At 36.3% G+C, this 23,670-nt stretch overlaps 1 protein-coding gene across 1 annotated transcript in view; it reads left to right on the top strand.

Annotated features, from left to right (window-relative positions):
• Nucleotides 1–23,670, top strand: part of POLN (DNA polymerase nu) — an 89,863-nt gene that overhangs the window by 12,023 nt on the left and 54,170 nt on the right. The window contains exons 6-14 of the mRNA XM_072927939.1: nucleotides 357–514; nucleotides 3,074–3,142; nucleotides 4,489–4,549; nucleotides 4,759–4,823; nucleotides 5,613–5,696; nucleotides 6,096–6,185; nucleotides 8,207–8,263; nucleotides 9,084–9,137; nucleotides 9,356–9,421. Of these exons, the coding sequence (XP_072784040.1) occupies nucleotides 357–514; nucleotides 3,074–3,142; nucleotides 4,489–4,549; nucleotides 4,759–4,823; nucleotides 5,613–5,696; nucleotides 6,096–6,185; nucleotides 8,207–8,263; nucleotides 9,084–9,137; nucleotides 9,356–9,421 (704 nt within the window). The remainder of the gene's footprint in view (nucleotides 1–356; nucleotides 515–3,073; nucleotides 3,143–4,488; nucleotides 4,550–4,758; nucleotides 4,824–5,612; nucleotides 5,697–6,095; nucleotides 6,186–8,206; nucleotides 8,264–9,083; nucleotides 9,138–9,355; nucleotides 9,422–23,670) is intronic.

The following is a 23,670-nucleotide window of genomic DNA, read 5'->3' as shown; positions in this document are numbered from 1 at the left end:
GGGAGACTCATCAAAAAACCTTCAGCTTGAAGTTTTTCAGTTCTAAGAAAGGAACGTTTTTACAGTAAATCTAAGGAGCCAAAAGTTAACTTATATTTGAAAACTTGAAAAAACAAAAAAAATCCACCCCAACCTCACAAAACAATATTCTTCAAAAATGTGCAATACTGCACTTCCTCCTGTGTAGTCATGATATTGACCATGTGTTACAGCTGCCAAATTCAGTGTTTAGTATTTTTGTAGAGTAAATACTTGTCCTTTTATGATGTGTGTGTGCAGGAAAGATGGGCAAAACTTTAGAGCTGTTTTTCAGTATGGGAGGTAATTTAAGTATTTTGAATAACTTGTTTTTATAGTTGCCAATAGTGTCGTGTTAGATCCAAGGATTGCAGCATGGCTGATAAACCCCAGTGACACGGTTCCTTCCTTTGAGTGTTTAATACAGAAGTATTTTGAAAAGCCTTTTTCAAAGGGAGCAGAAAATACAGATACAGACACTTTGAGAAATATATCAGTAAGTAGTTTGTTTTCAATTGTTTGGGTTAAAAAGGGAAGGAAATTATAATAGAGTTGCTTTTGCTTAGAAAATATTGCAAAAGAAGATAGTCAATGGATAGATTTTATAATGGATAGATTTTATAATGGAAGATTTTATAATGGAAAAAAATATTCTATTAATGTGACATGTTGGAAATCAAAAGAAAGGGGAGATGGGGAGTTTTATTTCATTTACCAAGATGGAAGCTCGTTCTCCAGGAACAGCTGTAAAATTTTCCTTTAAAACTAAAGTTCAGTAACAACATGAATTAATATAGAGCTTATTTTTTCTCTTCACCTTCCTGCGAAATGATTTCCAACTCTGCTTTCCAATATATCTAATGCTATGTTTGTTCTCCAGTTCCTGAGCACTTATAGCCTTTATTTATTTGATTGTTATTAACAATCTTGCTAAATTTCACAGCTGGTAGACACCACATTATAGGCTGAGAAACAGCAGGGAGTCAAATGTGCGCCTTCAAGCATTTGTATGAAAAAATCTGTGAATTTTAATTCTCAGCATGAGAGGATACATGATGTACTTTTTTCCCCAGCACTATGGAAAGTTCTTCCTGTATCCTATCAAATATCCTCTGTATTTCTATTGAAATTCTATTTCCTGAGTGTTAAAAAATATTTGTATCTGTTTTGGGCCATGGGGATCTACTGTGGGCACTTTAGCTTTCAGAGGTTGTTTGAAGAATAAGATGATGTAGAGCAACCTAAATAATGTAGTTTTTTCTGACATTCACTTTTCAGAGGCCTTGCTCATTCAGAGGCCTTGCTCATTCAATCATGTACCATGATTATAGGACTTGTAGGATGCAAATCCACAAATGTCAAGTGGGCTTGGAGCATAGAGTTTGGTTGTACTGGCACTTACCCATCAGTGTAGACATTTCTGAGAAAAGCAGAGGCAGTTTACTTGAAACCATTGGCTGTAAACTGCAGTTGTTCAGAAGCTACTTAATGAATTTATTAGTGTAGGAATAGACAAGCAAACAGACAGAAGTTACCTATGGTTCTTTTATTTGCAATGGCCTTGCTGTGAGTCAGCATCCTTAATCTTGTCTCTTCCCTTAGCTTGACTCAGTCTTTTGTTCTTCAGATATCACATCTGTTGTTAGTTATTTTTCAACTTTTTTATCCTGATTCCCAGCTCTGAGTTAAATATTAAAATTTTATTTCCTTCCTGTCCTACTTCAGGTCTAGTTTGTTTCCTTGCCACAGCCATCTCCAGTGTCTTTATGCTGACTTCTTCACAGTTAATGTCTCCATGTAACATCCTGTGCCTATTCCCCCCACCCATGCCTTATTCCTTAATTTGTCACCTGTACTCACACTTCCTTTTTGGCTTTTCTCTTCGCTCAGAGTTCCACTTCTTCCTGTGTCTCCTGGTTCTTTGCCAGGTTTATCTCTTCAATCTTCTTGCTCTGTTTTTACTGGTAGATTCCTAACAGTTGTCTGTACTGCCAGAGGGATCTGTGGTAAGTGATAAATCATCTTGTGCCTCACTACTTCAGTGAAGCTCCCTGTCTTGTGCTAGTCTTGTCCACCCACCCCAGTACTTGGAATGACTGCTGGTTTATTCTGTAGCCCACAGCTCACCCACACACCTCTAGCACAAGGATGTGCTGCTTGTCTGTATATTTGGTGCTGTGCCAAAGTGGTCATGGTCCATACTCCCTGAAGCATTTGCTGGAACAGGTGCTAAACATTATGATGGTCTTGTCATTGCTGCATGTACTGATGAGGAATTTTGGTGTCAGTTGCAGCTTGTCACTGGGCTCACTTCCACCTCCAGAAAGGGATCAAGCAAGCTGTCTGTATTTCAGAGACAGCTCGTTTGTTCCAGAACAAGTTGGTATGGACAAGGTTTATTGGAGACAAGTTGGTGACTTTTCACTGCAGTATGGACTAGACTGTCTTAGAACAAGGATCATCACCAGTGGATCTGCATATTTCAGCTTGGAAGAGAGCCCTCTGCATCTTACCTTCCAGGCCTGCTGTTTCTCAGTCTTTATTAAGTTTATTTTTAATGGTCATGTTATTGGAGCTAACAATCTTTCTCAGTATTTGTATACATTTCAAAATGGTATTCTAGCCAATTGAAGGAGGTGACCTGATGTTGTGTGGAGCACCTCAGAACAGAAGGGAAGGAAATGAACAGTTCTGGCACAAAAATGGCAGTACTTACATGAGAAAAAGAATGCAAGGATTTTTTCCTCATTTTACAAGTAGTAAGGGAACTCTGACTTCAGTGTCAAAGGCAGTTTATCAATAAATTCTGTACTTGATACACAATGGAAATACAGGAACAGGCAAAATCTGGAATGTTCATTATCTAGTGATATATTCATAGTCTAGTGCTGTGTTTTGGGTTTGACAGAGATCTAACAATGTTTCTAAAATGTTAACAGAAGGCATACAGAAAAGCACATTTTTACAATTTATACCTTTTAAAAATATATTGCTAAAAATATTTAGAGTATTGTTAGCAATAAATTTATTGATTTTTTTGACTTATTTATATCAGTATCAAAACTTAGGTGTGAACTTGGAGAAGCTTTATAATGTAATGATGGACCTTGCTCATGGCTTAAAGGTAAGACAAAAAGAATTTGCTAAGGAATAACTATGTAAGCATTGAATTAAAGAGAGTTAATGATGTATTTCTCATTCAAATTAGAATAATAGAGTGCTTAGGTCCTCAGTGGTTTACATTGGCAGTCAACATTTAAAATAAATTGCCCATTAAATTTATCATTTTTTCTAGAAGAATATGGTGTCAAGGTTAATCTTTAGGAGAAACTTTTCCTCTGCTGCATTTAACTTAATGAAGATTCTGAGAACAGGAAAGGTTCAGAATATTGACTTTTCTTTTAGTATTTTAAATCTATATATTACTGTCTAAAATGTGTTAAAAGAGGTAGAACATAGTATAGCTATTTTTTTCTATGCATCTCTTGCTTATGAAAACTCTCAGCATATCTTTTGTTCTAGATTGCATTGACCAAGCACTGGTCACATGCTGGGACAGGCTGCCCAGAGAGGTGGTTGATGGCCCAAGCCTGTCAGTGTTTATGAGGCAGTTGGACAGTGCCCTTAATTATATATTTTAAATTTTAATCAGCCCTGAATTGACCAGGCAGTGGGACTAGATAGTCATTGTAGGTCCCTTCCGAGTGAACTATTCTATTTTACCCCTTATTGCAGTTCAGAATGCATCTCAAGAAATCTGTTGGGGTGTGTGTGTTTTCTGCCTGTGATCATATGCCTGGAAAAGTGCCAGAATTTAGGGATACACCCAGGTTCTGGTGGAAGGGGCATCATAATTTCCCAGGGATTATCTTTGAAGTTGCTGGTAGCAGGTGTAGGGCTTAGACTATGAGGTGATGGAGCCATGTTAATGTGGCTATCAGCAGTATGGTGAACAATTCATGAAGAGAGGCAGCAGGGAAACACCAAAGGCACAGGAACACTGAGATTGAGCCCACAAGAGTTTTTAGATGAGTCAGGTTGCTTCAATCGTTAGAAAAACAGACTCTCTGTTCTCTGTAAGTAATCTGGGGACATAACCCTTTCAACTCTTATTTTCTCCCTAATGAAAACAAAGTTATCAATTATGAATGGTTGCCTAATCGTTCAAGTGAACAAAGGAAAAAGGATGACTGTGTCCTATTAAAATGAAGCTAGCTTTAAAAATAAAATGTTTAGAAAAAAGATGTATGTATATTTCTTTATTAGCATTCTTGTACAAAATGGTTACTATTGCAAAATTCCTATTACCCACAAAAAGAAGTGACAGCATTTAGATACTATAATTTACCCTAAGTAGTATTTCATGCCACAAACAAGTGTTGTCATGTAAAAAAGGAATATACAGAAAGTGAAATACTGCTCACTGGGAAATACTGATACTGAAGAATGTATTTATATCTTACTTTACAGGCTCAAGGTTTGTGGAACTTATTTTGCACATTAGAGCTTCCACTTATCAAAATTCTGGCAGGTAGGAAAGTTCAGTTCAAAATATGAATCTTCACTATTTTCACACAGCTGCTAACTATGCTCAAGTGGAATGTAATTCCTCTGAATATGAAATGTTGTCTTAGCCTCATAACAGCTGTGTGAGTTTGAGTTTCCATTTTACAGTCTAAGAAAAACATAAGCTTGAAATTGTGAATTATAAATGTTCTTAACCTAAAATTGTATTTACAGTGATGGAAACACACAAAATATATGTGGACAAACAAGAACTGAAAAAAACATCAGAGATTCTAGGGGTAAATTCTGTATTAATTTTTTTAATTGAAAATTATATAGCATCATCTTTGTGCTTTTACTGAGGATAACTGATTAAAAAGAGAAGGAACTTTTGTCATATTTTATGTAATAGTGTGGTGTTTTTAGTATATTGTTATAAATAATTAGATTTACATTTTAGAATACTTCTCTATTTACACAAGTAAATTTACACAAGTAAAAAGACACATTTGAGTCATCAGCCTTGCCCCAGAACTGAAATTGCATTGCAAAATGCACAGGTCCTTTTGGATTATGTGTTGTAGAGTAAAAATGGTAATGACTGTTTCTGAACCTACAGTTTTCAGTAACCATCTTCCTGAGAAGTGATAGACTTTTCTCCCTCTTTTTATGAAGAATAAACTCTTTAAATAAGTGTTCTTTGATAAAAATAGCTACAAGAGAATCTCATTTTGTAACATAAAATTTGACTAGATAATCATACTGGTCTGACAGATTACAGTTTATCAGAATAATTTGCATAGCTGTGTTTCTCACAGATCTCTATAGGCTTCAGTAACTTAAATTCTTTAACCACAAATGTTGGTACTCCTTACTACAATAAATCCCCTTCCCAGATCATAAAGCAATATAAGTTAAGGAGTATATAAGCAATCTACTCAACCAAATGTTGATAGCCAGCAATGATTGCACAATATCAAGTACTCAATTTTTAGAAAAAGGTCCAATATTCTCATTAACCTTGGAAGCAGCAGATACTGAGGAAAATAATCATGTGAGCAGAATAATTTTGATGTTGTAATTTATAGTTGCGGCTCAAAGAGCTTGAACGGGAGGCTCATGAGGTTGCTGGAGAACGATTCCTTTTGACCAGCAGTTGTCAGCTCCGAGAGGTATCATTTGTTCTACTATTTCTACTTAAGGTATATGTTCTGTAGATTTATTGATACAGAAGAACTGTAAAGCACATATATCTTTACCGCTTCTGCCTTATTCTTTATTAATTATTTTCTGATTTTAATGAAGGACATATCAGTTTTTTCATAAACATGACAGTGTTGAATAATCCATATTTGAATGTATGTACATAAATTATGCATTTTTTAAAGTAAATGTCGCTTCTTCAATAGCTCAAAAATAAAGATTTTAAATTCTGTGTTAGTTCTCTTTGCTACAGTATGCTCTATTTACCTTGTAGCCTGTTTTCTGTTTAAGTTCAAGCACTCAATAATTTTTCTTTCTATTTCAACAGTTGAAACACTGAAAGATTTATTGTCTTTTTCTGACTTTAGGTACTATTTGATAAGTTAAAGCTCCATACACTGTGTGAGAAACTTCAGAGAACTGAAATACAACAGCTTGTATCCACCTCAGAAGTTGTGGTGAGACAGGGAAAGGTTTTAAAACCAGCTGCATGATCTAACAAAACTTCTAAGTTATATTCCAGTGAAATTGTGATTTTTCTAATTTTTTTCTAATGATTGTGCTTTGTTTTTGTATTGTACTATTTATGCTACAGTTACTTATGCCAGAAAAGAAAATTGCACTCCGTGATGGAAAAAAACAAACCAGCTACTGAAGTTCTCCCCTGAACCTCTTTTTCTCCAGGCTAAACATCCCCAGCTCCTTCAGTTGTTCCTTATAAGATTTCTGCTCCAGACCCTTTTCCAGATCTGTTGTCCTTCTCCAGACTTGCTCCAGCACCTCAATGTCCTTTTTGAAATGAAGGGTCCAACACAAAACACATTAGTCATTGTCAAGTAAAGGGTGACAGTCACTGCCCTGGTCCTGCTGGGCACACCACTGCTGATCCAGGCCAGGTGCCACTGGCCTTCTTGGCCACCTGGGCACTCCTGGCTCGTGTTCAGCCACTCTCAACCAGCACCCCCACGTCCTTTTCCACAGGGCCCTTCCCAGCCACTCTGCCCCAGCCTGTGGCACTGCAGGGGTTGTTGTGACCCAGGGGCAGGACCTGGCACCTGTCCTCGCTGAACCTCAGACCCCTGGGCCCACTGATCCAGCCTGTCCAGGTCCCTCTGTGGAGCCTTCCTGCTCTCCAGCAGATCAATTCTTCCATCCAATTTGATGTCATCTGCAAACTGACGAGAGTGATCTTGATCCCCTTCTCAAATCATTAAAAAATCATTTTGTGAAGATAATAATAGCAATGGAGATTCTTTTTAGAAGAGAAAAAGCCTCTGTGCAGCTGCACCTGTTTCTGATTTGGTGCCATGATTGAATTGCTCTAGTTTATATAGGAGTTAGAGTAAAGTGCACAACTCATTGCTGAATATGAACATCTTTGGGGAAAGTAGAAGGGTAATATTTATTTCTTAAGAAGGAAATTCTACTTTTCAGTCAAGTGTCTGAACTACCAAATATGGTCTCCAGTAGCCTCAACAGTATAAGCATAAAACCCATACAGTTCTCAAGGTGAAGGAGTTTCATAGATCAGACATGTTATCTTGGAGGGTGACAGAGAGCCTTGGGAAATGGGAGGCATCAGTGAAATAGAATTTATGTCACCTTTTTGTGGGAACATAAGATTTGTAGCTATAATCTAACCAATGCTTTTATGTAGTCCAGTATTCTCTTTCCAACAACTGCTGAGACGTGGTTATTTAGAGAAAGGTAGGATGAAACCTTCCAGGAGATAAACATCTTCAGATTAATTGTCTACTATTTATTTCTCCCTGGTAGCAAGAAAAAAACCCTTCTATTTTAAATATAAATTTTAGTACAATTGCATCTGCTGTTCATCCTGGATTATTGTAGTTCCAGGTATTTTTTGTTGTACTTAAAAATATGCAATCTCTATTATAATAATTTAATTCTGTTTCTCAACAGAATTTTTGGCAGTTTACAATCAAAGTAATCAGAAATATGCTTTATTTCACTGGTTTTTAATTTGACAATTTGAATTTCTCTTGAAGTTTTCCTGGGGCTTTTATTAAGGCATGAACAGGAGAAATTCTCCTCTTGGATTGTGCTTGTATAAATACATGTGTATATATATATGTATTATTTTGTCTACTTCCATAGTGTTCTCTCTTGCATTGATGCTGTATAGCACAAAAAAACAGAGGGCCATAAATAACACACACACATCACACCCCAGTGTTATCAAAGTTGCTGTGGAAAAGTTTTTATGTCTATGTGTCTTTTTGTCTCTGTCTGGGACAGGAGTGGAAATGAAATGGGAAGGAGTAATCTCCAGCCTTCCTAATGAAGGCTTCCTTGGTCCTGGGCTGGGATTGCTTGAAGGACATCATCCTTCAGCCAGTATTTTGTCCATTCAGCTTGTCAAGAAAATTTCTTCCTCCAAAATGTATTCTCTTAAAGTTTGTTTAATAATATAACTTCAAGGAAAGTATGTCAGTAACTCACATTCTTGATTTTGCAGCTAAATAAATTGCAAGATCTTCATCCTTTGCCTAAGATAATTTTAGAATACCGCCAGGTGAGCTGATATTTTTTCACAGAATGTAGTTACATAGAAGCAAAATTTAGCCAGACAGAAAAAATATTCATAGTTAAATAAGTTGGCACTAGTGAAAGTTCATTCAAGTATCAATTTGAAGTCAGTATTCTTAAGACTTTTTAAATGTTAATGCTTATAGTTGTTTTGCTCTGTTAGATTTTAGCTAGCAAACAACTTGTACAAAATTGCAAAGACAATTTGAAAACTGCGGTATTAAATTTGTGTAGTGTTAAAAAGCATACTTAGGGCAAAACATGTATTTTTTGAGTTCTGAAGAAATGCTTTGCATAAAGTGAAGGAGATAACTGTTTATGGGGAATTTTGGGGTGACAAGCCTCCTGAAAATCCTAAACGATCTAGTTAGTCTGCTCCCACACTTAATCATTAGGTTTTCAGGGAATGAGCTTCCAAGAATTAAAAAAAAAAAAAAATTTAAAAATTTTAAAAGTGTGGGTTTCTGTTTGGTTTTGATTTTTTTAAAAATTTGTTTATGTTTTTTTGTGTGTGTGGTTTTTATGTAATTTATTGACCTGGGGACATAAGATGTAAAATAATACATTCCTATAATTAATTTAATAACATCTGCAAAGCTCTGTCTTTAGGTTATAAACAAGCACTTACCTAACTTACATGAATAGGTTAAGCTGTGAGTGAGTATAAATCCATTATTTGCTCAGATAAAACTGTCTCTAAAAAAGAAAAGTTTACAAGCAGGATGCGTTTGGAAATTAGGATCTTTAATTTGAAAAATCCCTTATTTTTCTAAGTAAGCATTTATCTTAAATTTTATGTATTTTAGGTTCATAAGATGAAATCAACTTATGTGGATGGACTACGAACGTGCATGAAAAAGGTAGAAATATATAAAGTAGCTTGTAAAATCCTGAAAATATGTGAAATGATTGCAGTGTTTACAGTTTAAGAACTTTTATTCATAGAAAATGAAAAGTGTTTCTTTTATATTTTCTTGTTTTGATTGCAGTGAATTTTTTTACTGATACTTATATTAAATAAAATATAGCTGTGTGTCTTCATTCTTTTTTTTCTGTTTTTTACTTTACTTGATTACAGGGATTCATTTCCTCTACTTGGAATCAAACAGGAACTGTGACAGGCAGACTTTCAGCCAAACATCCTGTAAGTGAGCTTATTGGAAGATCTGCATTTTAATTGAAATGAAAAATTAATATTAGTTGTACAAAATATGTAATATTTTTAACACAGGAAATATTTGTTTTCATGCAAGTCTAGCAGTTGCTCTATTGTATCTAAATGGTGGACAGAAAAAGCTTTTATATGGGTATTTTATGGTAGGACATCTGTTGTTAGGCATATTTTGTGCTATCTGTGATTAGAATTAACATTGTTACCTGAAGTAGAGGAGTACAATTGTGAGCCATGCATGCACCTTGAATACTTCCTTGTCATGAATTCTGGTGTTTATGAAGCACTCCTTGTAAAGCATCAGTGAGCCCTGGAAAGTGGGTATTACAGGAAAAAAAGGAAGCTCACCTGGAATTTGGCTTCAGGCCTCATAGCAGTAAAGGGCCCAGCTGGCAGTGCTGGTGCTCTGGAAGTCTTGCTTACATGGCCATGACACTTGGGCTCCTTGTGCTTCCTCCCTTGTCTATAATGATCTCCATGTACATGCTTGTTCCTGAAATGTGTTTTATTTACCTTTCTGGACTAGTACGGGCTTGGGGTATCTTTTTTTTTTTTTTTTCCCTTTCCACACAGAGGCCTTTCAAGAGCTTGCTAGAATATATTCTATGATCCCATTTCTCTTGGTGTTTGACACCCACTGACATTTGTCTGTACAGGCTGGCCAGGCCTTTGTGCTCCCCCTGTCACAGCCCATGGCTGCGTGGATGGGAGTGCAGGAGCTGCTGTGGGACAAGATGGGGCTGCAGAGCTCCAGGGGCTCAAGGTGTAGGTGAGAGAACAGCAGAAGTAAAGTAATGACTGTCTGTTTGGGAAAGTTTCTGTTTGGTTTAACCATGGCCTTTTCTACCAAAGACCTGGCCTCTGGGCCTGTGGGAATGGGTGCAGAGCTGGGACTTGTCTCATACAGGCTAATAAAGGAATTTGTGAGGCTGTTGTTCTTCTAACTTGTGCACAAAAGTGTTGTCAGTTTCTATCCATGTCGATTTGACTACTGCTTATCTCTGTGCAGGGCCCAGCCTTAAGCTTCATGGGTATAAATGGCATTAGGAGCTTTCTGCAGTCTTGAGGAAAGGCCATGGTCTTCCACAGCTCTTTGTGGGAGCAGAGATTTAACCCTAATACTTGTGAGCACTTTGCATGGATGGGCTCATGTGGTTCCTGGCAAGTCCTGCCTGGAATGGTGACTTTGGGTTTCTGACAGAAACCTGTTCTGGGGACTTCTCACCCTCACCACACTTGGTGACTTCCTTAGCTGCTCTTTCACCTGTCTTCACAGTTCATGTTTCATTTGCATCTTCTACCCTCATGGTACATATTATCATACAAATTGTCATCAAACAATTTATAGGAAGTGCTTATGCTTTTTGCTGAGTAAAAAAATCAGTGTTTAGGATTCTGAATTAACAACAGAATGGGGAAGTGTTACTGCTGCTCTCGTTTCTCATGCACCCAGATGGGAAAAAGTGAGAGGAAAAGATGAAGGTCACTGTTTGCTGAATTCTCTGATGTGATGCACAGGCATTTCCAAGTCAGAGCTGAACAGACAGCTGTCTTGAAAAGCCACATAGAACACAAAGTGACCTTTGGCCCATCATGGTAAAAAGGACATGAAATCAATTTTTCTTAAAAGCTGTTTTTCTTCAAAATAATGCTGCTAAAGTTAGCATCCAGGGTTGCCTAAGGCTGACTTTTCCCTCTAAGGAAAAACATTGGCATGGCTTTTTTTGTTTGAAATGTTTATGGAACTTATGCCATCTGTTTCTGAATCATGTATTGACATAGAAGATATACTGCAGTGCCCAGTCACTTTGGTAAGTGTTAAAGGATTGGGAAGATTCTTGCCAGAAATCATAAATATTGGAGATATTTTTGCGGTTACTGTGATATTATGTCAAATTTTAGCTGAATTTTTTGCTGAGGCAGTTTATTTTTAACTGTTTTAAAATGCTTTAACAAGTGATTAAAGCAAAAGATAAATTTGAATCAGATTCTGTGAGAATTCAAATGGAAAACCATCCCATATTCTGCAGTGCTTCTGAGAGATGGGATTCCAAACAAAGGTTTCTTTATCTTTCTTTTGTTTTGTAAAGGTGATGGATCCATCTGTCCTCTGTCCTTTAAGGCATTTAATGGAGTTCAGGAGGGATTTACTTAGAGGTTTGAGGGGAAATGACTAGATATTGGATACAGGGCAGAATTTTTTTTCAGATATACTCTGTCATTTTCTTTCAGGCAGTTCCACATTTGATATATGTATGATGTATATTTTTGGCTTTAGGTGGGTTTTTATCAGTAGATAAGTTTATTCATATGTATTTTTGTGACTTTTGTGTTGTAACAACTTAGAGGGGGTTTCTTAGCAGCACTTCACTGGCTCTCCATGTGCTCATATATTTTAATGTAACTGTACACTTCATTTCTTCTAATTTGGTTTCTTCCTCTACAAAATATGTGCTGTATAAATAATGTGTTTTTCACAAATAACTGTTAATGTATTATTGCTAAGCAGGGACACATTTGATCTTGCAGTCTCCTGTTATTTGCATTGTAGATGCAAATATTTGCTACTTTTGGAAAACTTGAGTATCTGAAACCTAGAAGTAAATGTAAACCCTACAAATTATTTTAAAATGTATCCATGTACTAGTTTTGTTGGGTTTTTTTCCTCTATGATGGATTGCTTATGACTATTAGGGGAATTTAATTAGGTTTATTATTTGAATGTGTTATTTTCAAGTCATTTTTGTATAAATGTATTGGTCTTGTCTATATTAGGCTGCTTTTTAATTATATTACTCATAGATAACATTTCTATTATATATATTTTTGACATTTATAAAAGCTTGTTTATGTTCTCTAAATCTACCTGGAAATATCTCTTTTCAGTCTCTCATGTTTTAAAGCAGAAGTTAGTCAAGACACAAGTGGAAAAGCATAAAACCAATTAAGATCAAGTCCCTTTCAGAATGAAAAGAGAGAAATCCTAACTTGAGATATAAAGATTGCATAAAATTAAATGTTATAATTTGGTTTAAGATGTAAATTTCAGTGCTAGAATCAGATATTCTGTATTAAGAGTTCTTTCCTCCAGGCTTCTGCAGCAGAGAGAACTGAAATGCTGCTAATGAGTTTATGCTTCTCTACTTCAGAAGGTGTTTGTATCATTAAATTGAAAAGCATAACGTGGTGGGCTGCAGGGAGCATTTCCTTCCTTTTAGTAATAAAAAGTTATGCTGGAGATAGATAAAAAATTTTCACCTTTTTGGAGCAAGTGGAAAAAAAAAGCATTCCTGTTTTTCCTCAGGAAAAGCACTTTTACATCTTGTCCAAAATGGCAAAGAAATAAAATAATATAACCTATCAAAGAAACATGTTAACCTATCATTTGGAAATCAGGAATGTAATTTGACAGGGAAGCTAATTAGGGCATATTGAATGTTAACATGCTTAAGGAAGGATCATAAAGAACCTGAAATGTTGCATGTATCTTAATCTCTTCAACAGATACAAGATTTTCTGATGGTGAATGCACAATAGAGAATTGCATGCTTGTTTATTAGAAAATGAGTGTTGTAAATAGTGTTTGGAATACGAATAATGAATTTATCCATCTGGTTTTCATTCTAAGGGGAGAGACAATCCCTTGAAGTAGAGACCCCTCTGAGCAATTGCCATCCAAAATGAATCCATTCTCTCAATTAACTTAGCAAACCAGTATTTCTGATTAGCCATACTGTATCTGTGTTATTTCCCCTCTGGGCTGTTTTTTGGAGTGAAAAATTTTCTAATTTTCTTTGAGATAAAATGGAAATATGGTTTTGGCATAGTTTTGGGATTGTTTCTGGACAGTGTGGATGAGATGCTGCTCGTTTTTCTCCCTTTTGGTGCAGAATCCCAATAGGTTTTCCATCTTGCCATCCCCACATGTGCACTCCTAGCAGGGTGGTCTGACAGAATTGTACTACCAAAGCTGTGGTGGACAGCTCCAGGTTTCAGGATATTTGTCCAGCTTTATTAAGGCTGGAGGCTGATGTGTGCTACTACAAATACTCTTTCTAGAAGTTTGAAGTCTGTGATCACAATTGGATTCCAGCAGAAACAGGATGTTCTGCAAGGTGTTCCAATAATGATGAGATTCTGCGGTCTTGTTTTATCCCTGCCCCTTTCTTTCACAGCTTTTAGAAGGTTTGGCAGAGGCTGGTGCAATGTGAGGAATCAGACACCAAGTCTGGGAGCAGGGATATGCTTGCATTTTGCTTTTTTTTTTTAAACCCCCTCCTCAGAAATGAGTCAAGACCTTGGCTGCTTTTGAAACTGCACAGACAGGAAAAAGATTTTTGCAAACTTGTTTTCATACCCTGTCCAGATTATTTACTGATTATTTACTTGAAATGAACAAATTATATGGGCCTTACCTTTTAATTGATCTTGGAGTGTGCGTTTGTTTTTGTTTTTTAAAGTATGTTTATTGGAAAGCACTGGGAATAGAGGCATGTTAGACACATTACCGGTTCATGTAAAACATCTTGTCTAAAGCTTCTATAATGTCATCTAGGCTAAGAAAATAATTTTTAGGTAAGTATTCCCTAATGTGTGCTTTGCTTATAACAAGGTTGGGTTGTCTTAACAGATATGAGAATATGTCTGTGCTTTCTTGGGCCTTTAATTAAAGCAATTTCAAGTTGTATTTTCTAGTCAGTACAAACTCCTGTCACTCAGATGAGCTGATGTGCTGTTAGAAAAAAAAACAGAGAGTGCTTGCTGATTGTTGTAGCTGATTGGTGTTCTCTGAGCATCTTTTGCATTCAGAACATATTTTCATGCCATATTTCTTTTCAGTATGTTTATTCCAATACTCTTGAGTCATGTGGTGGTTATTACTGCACTAATAGCGCTAAAATAGCATCTCATTTTATGAGTAGAGTTATGATGTTTTTATAGTCTCTTCTCTTGTTGCTTAGTTTTGGTTGTTTTTTTTTTTTTAAGTTATCTTAATGAAGGCTTCAATAAGCTATTATTTACAGTGTTGGAGACAGAAGTTCTCCATTTCCTCTTCCTCACTCATCACAAGTTCTGTGACAAGAAAATTGTACTTAAAAATGAGTGAATGGGCATGTTGATAAGACTTTGGTCAAATTACATTTTCAGGATGAAATTTTACACTACCTTAACATTGCAATAGAAGTTCTTAGCTACTAATGTGACAACTGTGGTGTGGAAGGTCACTGTTGGTCATATTGTAACCCTGGTATCTGATGCTCCAGAACATCATTGTGTTGATTGATTACCCAAATGCAGAAACAATTGTTTGTTCTCTCAGCATCTGGACTACAGTGTCCTTTCCTATGATATATGCACATCTTTGACATTCTCTGTTGTAATGCTCCTGATTTGTATATATTCATTTATCTCATGGTGAGTGTGTGTATCCAATACATGGACAACTTTTTATAGCATAATTTGGCTCAGTAAAGCTTGTAGCATCATCTTGTAGCTCAATCTTGTCTTCTTCTCTTCTGTTTGGGATTATCTTTGCATGTATAATTGTTCTGTGTGTTATTTAAAGAAAGGTAATGTGCAGCTGGTATAAATCTGCTTCCTTGCAGTAATGACATAAAAGATACTTGCATTTTGTTCATGCAGGATAAGGTAGTCTGTCATTGTTTCTTCTACAAGCTAAACATAAGCACAGAAATAAACAGAGTAATTAGAATTGGCTGCTCAAAAATGAAAGATTCTATACAATTGGAAAATTATCAGCCAGAGTATTTTTAGCACATTATAAAATATTGACTATGGAGGCTGAGATCTTCCTTCACTGTCCTTTAGTTTCTGGCAAAATAAATTCTCAGAGAAGCTTAGATTTATAGAAATGGCGGGGGGAAAAGTTCCTCTAAAATCTTCCTATGCTTGAGAGATGACAGCACTGCATACTTCCACTTGTTTATTTAAAATTAAAAGATAATACATTTCAATCCAGTATGTATAAATTAAATGTTCAGCACTTGAGCATTTACTGCTGTTGAGCTGGCATTGTTAAGGTTGTTGATTATATGCTGATTCATTTTATCCTTTAAATGACATTTGCCGGTGATCTTTTGGGAATGCTCCAGGTAAAAGCCAAAGCAATGGTCATGTTTTAGAAATTCATCTTGGAATACAACTACTGCCAGGTTGTTTTTCTCTATGAATGTGATTGGAGCACAGAGCTAACAAGAATCAAAATGAGAATCATCCTTGCTAAAATCCTTGTTTTGATTAATGTAGCTTTCAATACCTTACAAGTTCAAAGGTGTTTTTAAGTAAAGTAATTATAGTAATATCTATTACTGGAAGTATTCTCTTACATGAGTTAATCTAGGCACTTTGGGGTGTTTCTTGAAATTTTATTAAGTCTTATTCCATGTAATCTGAGAATAGTCTAAGAGCAATATTAGTTTGGAGTTTAGCTTGCAAGAAACAATTAAGTGTCATTCACTCATAGTCTCATAGTTGTTGTTCTTCTGCTATTTATCTATTGACATTTCAACTCCTGCCTGGGCACTTTTCTTATGCCTGAGGTTGGCATGTGCAGCATCCCCTGATGTCCCCACTGGTCACAGTCACTGTACCTCTGTAAGTTCTGAGGAGTTTCACAGAGCCGGTATCCTGCTGAGGTAATTTTTACTGTCCTCATCTATAAGACTCAGACTCAGACTGAATCTTCAGCAAAGTGCACAAATACATATGTGGTCCTTATATCAAATACCTCTGTGTCTATTTGTTATTAAGTTTTCTGTTAGAACCTCTTGTGAATTAAGATTTTAGAAACTCTGCCTGATGGGTTTTTTTTTTGTTTTCATATGAAGCACTCCATTAGAGGGAATTTTAGATATACACTGTAGGAACCACTCAGAGCTTGGAGACTTACATTCTGACAGGACATTTAAAATAAAAATCTCAGACACACAAATTATGTCTTGTCTTACAAGCTCTCGAAAGGAGGAAGTGTTACTATATTTCTTCTAACAGCTGAATTTCTGTTTGCAAGGACAAAATACAGTCTTAACTCAATCTCAGCACAGAATTTATTATGTTTTAACATTGCAAAAGTATTTAAATAGTTTATTTTGCTATATAGTGTTCTTCTACTGTACAATCGTCTTCCAATTTGTATCTAAGAAAAAATTAAAATATCTGAGAGGTCTGCCAAGAGCAGAAATGACGAATGATAAAAAAAGGGTTTATAGGGGAAGATCAAAGTTAGGTAGATTGAAAGAGACTTCTTGTCTTGGATGGACCAGTTTTCACACAGTAATGGTTTTCCAAAGCTTTGTCATTGACATTTCAAAGAAAATCAGGAAAATTATCTCAGCAGCTCTACATTCCTATTATAGTAATCTTTCTCTGCCGACAATTAGTTTTATTTCTGTATCAGTAAGTGGAAAATTTGCCAATTCTTTATTTCCTCAGCAACTTCTCATAAAGCCTCAGGAAACTTTGTGCAGAGTTTTAAATATGGATGTGCTCTCCCAGCCTGGGAACAACAGTGAGAAAAAACCAGTGGTTTGTATAAGGGTTGCTGAAGGAATAGAACAAGGGACATCTTGCTGTCACCCACGTGGCCTTACTGTCCATGGTTCTCCTGTCCCAGCATGATCATCCACTGGCTCTGACTCTTGGAAACTTCAAGTTAAGTTAAGACCACTTCTATAAAGTCAGAAACTGTCCTTTCCTCACTGGGAGCAAAGAAACATTACTTATTTAGGTTTCCTTTAACTCCTTCAACCAGCCTCCTGTTCACAGCCTTTTAAGAGGAATTCCCTGCTAACATATGCTCAGTAAATTCCTCAGTATGTGGAACAATCTTCTTTGAGATGCTAAATTTTACCCTTTTCATAAAACAACCATTACATCTTTTCCTTTAACAGTAAATTCTCCAGCCTAGAAATATTTTAATTTTTTTATGCAGTTAGAGGTCTGGTGTTTTTACCTTTGGACAATTATTCTTGACACTGTTTGCTTTAAAGCTATAATATGCAGCTAATCTAAAACTATCTAATATTTGATATCTCCAGCTGCCACTCAAGGAGTTATCTCTATGCCTTAGCACTGTTTTTTTTTCACCAGAACCAAGTTGTATCTCCTTGGGGTTCATCCCAGAGTTTGAGCTTCCCATATTAATGAATATTACTGTAACAGAGCTGGTATTCTGTGTATAATTTTCTTTCAGGAAAATGAAATTAAATAAGTATAAAATGTAGTCAGTTTGTATATGGGAAACAAAAGCAGTCTTTTCTCTTGGAAGACACAAAGAGCTGTGTATATACAAACTTCCTTGCTTGCTATGCAAAGGTGAAAAATTTTTACAGAACACAGATTTTAATCAAATCAGTGAGTAATTTTATATTTTTTTCATTTTAAAAATAACTCATCAAAACCATTTCATGTGCTGCTAAATCTTTATTACCTGAAATCATTGCCAGGTCTAAATTTCAAGGAATATGGCAGAAAGATAATCAGTTGTAGGAAATCAATCACAGTATTTTTAGAGCCTACTCTCTGAAGTAAGAAGTCACGAATTTTAGTTGCCCTTTTTTCCTTCCTTGTGTTCACATCTTTCAAAGCTGATTAAGCTTGTAGGAATGGGAGGAATAACTTCTAAGTTTCCCACTTGTCTGATATCTAAAAAACCTTGATAATTCTTTGCTGCTGGTAAGGCAAGAGGGTATTGACTTACCTTGGATTGATTGTTCTCTGCTGAAAAGTGGAAACTAGTACCAAAAATTAAGGAATCCTCTTCCAGAAGTCTGTATGATTTGGTGGTTTTTGACAAAGAAAAGAGATGTCCTTAATTTTCCACAAGCCACTAGATGGCGATTGCAGACTAGTCAAGATTTTCTAAGGAATGCATATACACATCCATACCAGGCTGGCATTGCTATGGTGACTTTGTTCATTTTCCTATTTTCTGTGTTTATTGAGATGCATGCCATATTTTAAAAATCAGATCTTCAGACTGTCTTGAAATTGTGTTTCATATAGAAGTAATGGAAAATAGCTGTTTATTCCTTTAGAACTATAAATTAATGCTCGTGTGGGCCATAATTAAACATGGGAATTTTCCAAAAGGTTTTTTTAAATTTTTTTTGCTGTGTAATTTTTCATGAGTGAGTTGCCTCCAACTTTGGAGTTGCCAGATAAATTGAGTGAGTTTGATGTTTTGAGTGCCCTCAGGACTCAGTCTTTTCATTCTGCATTGCAAAGATGCTCTTCTAGGCAGAGTGCAATTTTCCTTGCTGGTTCTCCAATATCTTTGGCCTTTAACAATGGAGCAAGTGAAGTGCTGATGGTTGAGGAAGCAGCTCACTGAACCTGTGCTTCATTTCTTCTGAAACTGATTAAAGAGATGTGAGAGCATAATTTATCACCAGGTGTGGTCCCATGTAGAACAGCAAAAGACAAAGAAAAAGGAGTGAGAAAATTTTGAAGATGCAAATAAACAGGGGGAACAGTAAAGAATAACAAGAATTTAAAAAAATAGCAATTAGAAGTTAAAAAAAATGCAATTAGAAATTTGGAATGTAAAGCTCAAAGGAGCTGTCATCCATCTATGTATTAGCATTGTAATGAAGTCTGGTCTTACAAAGTCTTACTTCTGCTCTAAAAGTATTGCAGTGCTAGTCATCAAACAGATGCTGTGGATTTAAAAGCTTACTTTGTGTTTTATTGTGTAGAGCTGAGCTGGTGTTCAAAGAGAATAGTTGTGGCTTAATTATGCTAATAAACTTTCTGGAGAAGAAGTTGCTAAGAGAAACTGCAGAAACTTTTGATTTATAGTGCTTCAGTTTTTGCTGGAGTGCTACATTTCATGAGAGAAACTAGAATTTTGCTGCTCTGAACTTTTTTCAAATGGAAAAGAAATTCTGTGTATTTCTCAAGTATGAAGAAATAATTGGTTTCCTGAAGCAACATCTATTAGAACTGTTAAATCTAACAAGATCACAGTCCCAGTAAATTTTATTGTTAACAAGAAATGCAATTAGCTTTTGCTATTTGTTGGTGCTGGTAGCCTTTAAAACAATCATTAATTTGTTTATTTTGCTTTGGTGTTTGGCACTGTACCTCACTAACAGCAGGTGGATTGGTCACCACATCAAAAGATACGTACACAAAAACTTTACCTGGTCTCCTTCCTTCTATCTGTTTGGTCTAACTCCTTGGCTATTTTTTAATTTCCCTTATGACACATCTCTCCTGTATACATTTATGAATGGATGCTGTTATCTTTGTAGTAAGTTTTGTCTCTGTTCTTATTTTTATGTAAGGTCTTAGAACAGTGGGGAATTAGTCAGACTCAAATGCCACAGAATAGTCAGCAGCCACCTCTGTGCATTCCCATTTATTTCAGTAACTACCTGTTACATTGCTTTGTTCCCCTCCCTGCAGTTTGTAGGTCTTCAGAATGGATATTCCATAAAGGTTTAGAAATCCAGATTTGGGTAGTTGTGGATGATTGAGCCATTTTCCAGTAAAAAACCCAACAACTTATAACTATTGATGCCTTTGTATACAGACAAAATATGTGTATTCTGAGAGTCACTGGGGTTGACTGAGGCTACTTGTTCAAAATAACAATTTATGCTAGTAATCGTGTAAATGGGGAGGAAGAGAGATGTAGGGGTTAGCTGAATCCGTATAAAAAAACTGAAAGGGGAATCAGAATATAGGAAATGTGAACAGCCTTACTTGATGTAGAGTAAGAAATAATTAAAATGCACCACCAGCCTCTGTGATTAGGTGAAATCACACAATACACTGACCTCAAAAGTAATATATCTAATATATGTCTGTATAATGTAGTCCTTGGAAAGAACTGAAATAGAATACTGGTTTTAATCTAGGAAGGAATGACAAGATCAGTGGCAAATGAAGATGTAGAATTTTGGATACCAGAAATAGGAAGCTCAACAGAGTTTAACTGACTGAGAAGAAACTCATAAAACTGGGAAACTGCTTGTTTGATTTTGATTAGGTATTGTTTCATTGACAATTCTACTGTCCTTGCATATAGTGACTTTCCTTCTGGATTAGAGCATTTTTTATCAAGGCTTGAAGCTGTGTTTGTGAGGCTTTAAGAGAGCTGCTGGAGATTTTCTATTGAGGATTTGAATATCTCCAAGGGTAGAGGTTTTGGAACTTCTCTGGATAGCCTGTTCCAGTGTTTGACTACTGACACAGCAGAAGTTTTTCTTACATTCAAGTGGAATTTCCTGTAATGGTTTCTGATTGTCCCCTTTTGTCCTGTCATTGGGCATCAGTGAGAAGAACCTGGCTTCATCTTCTTTACACGCTCCCATCAGACATCCTGAGGAGAGGACCAGGATCAGTCTCTTGGCCTGCTGGTGATGCTAGTCCTGATGCAGCCCAGGATGCTGTTGGCCTTCCTGAATACAAAGACTCCTTGCTGGCTCATATTCAGCTTGTTCTTCACCATGATGCACAGGTCCTGTTCTGCAGAGCTGCTTTGCAGACTGTGATCCCTGTGGGATCCTGACAGGCCGTTTCTCCAGGTGCCTGAGCCCCCCCGGATCACTCATCTGACATGTCAAGCACTGCTCAGGGTTTTGGATTGCCTGTCATCTTGCTGAGGCTGCATCAGTCCTGTTATCCAGGTCACAGATGGGGCTGTTGGGCCTTATTTGCCCCTGGGCTGCTCCAGTAGTGACTGACCTTGAGCTGATCTTTGTGCCCCTCACCAAAGCCCTTTGGACCCACAGTTCAGCCGTGTTTCAGTCCATCTCTCTGTCCACTTATCTAACTTGTACTTCAGCAGCTTCTCTGAGGCTTTTATGAGTGAGTGTTTTGAAAGCCTTGCTGGAGTCAAGGTAAACAACATCTGCTGCTCTCCCTGCATCACAGAGCTGGTTACTGCATTGCACAAGGCTGTCTTGGTTAAACATGATTTCCCCATTCTAAATCCATGGTGACTACCCCAGATCATCTACTTGACTTTAGTATGTTTGCAGATGTTTTCTAGGTTTATTTGTGCCATCATCTTCCTGGGAACTGAGGAGAAGCTCATTGGCCTGTACTTTTCTGCATCTTCCTTCTTGTCCTTGTGGAAGATAAGAGTGACAGCTGCTTTCTTCAGAAACCTCCCCTGACCATCACAGCCTTTCAGACATATTGAAGCTGGGATTTTGGCTTTATCTGTCCTTCTATCAGTTGGAACCCCTGGAGGCTAATTTTGTATTGCAGTGTTGTTTTTATATGTTTTTTAATAATAATAAAAAAAAAGGCTAGGATTTTCTTGTTAATTATTTGCTAGAACAGCTTAACCTTTTTTTTTTTTTATCCTCACACAAACAATGAAGAGAGGTATTATAATAGTTAACTTCCCCAACCAGCTTTTCCACCACACCATTTCAAGCTCTCTTTCTAGTCTGTTGGAACATGATTTTTCAGAGAGGGCAATTTTGTTTCTCTGTAAGTTCTAACAAGATGTGGATACCCTTTTCCAACAATACGGGTAACATTCACATCTCAGGTTAGATCTGTGAAGGTTTCACAGAAAGACTTGAAATATACACATAAAAAAAACCCAAAACTACAGGCTATATTATGTATCCCAAAGTGGTGGTGATCATGTGCCCAAGCTACAGTAATTTTTCACTTTTGATACAGTAAAACAGTCACCTGACTCAAGCAGAGGAAAATTGGATTTTTTGAAGACTCTTGTGAGATTGTCTCCTTATTTCTCTAGTCCTTTAAATATCTGGAGTAAATTTATCACATACAATTTGACATCATCTCCAGGGGAGCGTTAGGACAACTTGTCAGTATGTGTCTTACACATACTGACACTGAACTATCCACTGGAGATTTCTGTCTTTACTGCCTGTAGAGGGATTCTACACAGCTTGGTTGAACCAGCAACTTGCCTAAAATTAATCTAAAATTAGATGAGAGGGATGTGCTAAACTATTCCAATAGCATAAAGATGAACATTACAGCTCTCATGTTTCTTGAGTTACCTATTTTCTGAAGTTCTAGTCAAATTATGAGTTGCTAACTAATTTACAAGTGAAAAGATATTTTGCACTTGTAATTACTTACTGGTGTTTTCCAGAATTATTAATAACACTTTAAAATTGAGATGAAAGTAAACTTTGTTCATCTCTCAATGAAAACAAGATAGCAATGTAGAGATTGATTTTTACATTGTTGATAATTTTGAAATACTTTTTTTTAAAATTCATTTTGTTCAGGATTTTGAAGCTAATGAGACAAGAAAAAATATCAGTGAGAGTAACTATAAACAATTTTAACCTGTGCTGCAAATTACCTGAATAAGTACATGTCACAATACCAGTGTAGAGTTGAATGAAAAGCCCCTCTCCATCCTCTTTTAGAATGGTTCCATAAGTCAGAATTAAAATGCATTTTTAATGTGTTTAGAATTAGGCTCCCACATTCATTCATGTCCAGGTACCTAATAAAGGACTAAATTTTCTGAATTTCTGAGGATCTACTAGATCCCATGGCCACTTAGATTGCATATTATTCATATTAATGAGCACTAGTTCTCCCCAGCTTATTAGTGGAAATCAATAGTTGCCAATGGGAGTGTTAGTTTTGTGTACAGATTAAATAACCACTTCAAAAAATGATTTTAAAATATGCATTACCGTAAGCATTGCCACAGCTGTGTTTTTAAATGTTTCTAGAAGTTAAAGAATAAAATATTCTAGTTGACAAGTGTTTCTTCTGAGTATTAATGGTCTGAGAGCAGTGTAGCTAGTTTTTACCCATGCTGTGAAAATATTCTCTATGTTATGTGGTAGTTTCCTATATCTTTCTGTAGGGTGCTGTGGCAGGTGTGCAGCTTGAATACAATTAATTGTACATCTTTAAGGGTGGTACTAATACTAGGAATGGTACTGTTGTGGTTTGAGGGTTTTGTTCTTTTGCTTCTGCTTTAGATTTCAATAGCTTTTGCTGTCTGATTACATCCCTCTTAAGTTTAAAATAACAATTTTGAGTGGAAAATTGCATAGAAAATGATCCTTCTGATTTGGAAATTATATAGCACTATTCCCACTCTGTGAACTTTCAGTATTGCATAATATTAGTATGTTCCTCTAATTCCTGAACCACTTGCAAATTAATTACATGGAATGACAAAATCAGAGCTTGATACACATTCGCTTGTCATATGTTGCTTTTCTAGATAAAGAGGC

The sequence above is a fragment of the Taeniopygia guttata genome, chromosome 4 (assembly GCF_048771995.1).
Source record: "Taeniopygia guttata chromosome 4, bTaeGut7.mat, whole genome shotgun sequence".
Taxonomy (NCBI): Eukaryota; Metazoa; Chordata; class Aves; order Passeriformes; family Estrildidae; genus Taeniopygia; species Taeniopygia guttata.
The sequence above is the reverse complement of the archived record's forward strand: the minus strand, read 5'-3'. Positions and strand labels throughout refer to the sequence as shown.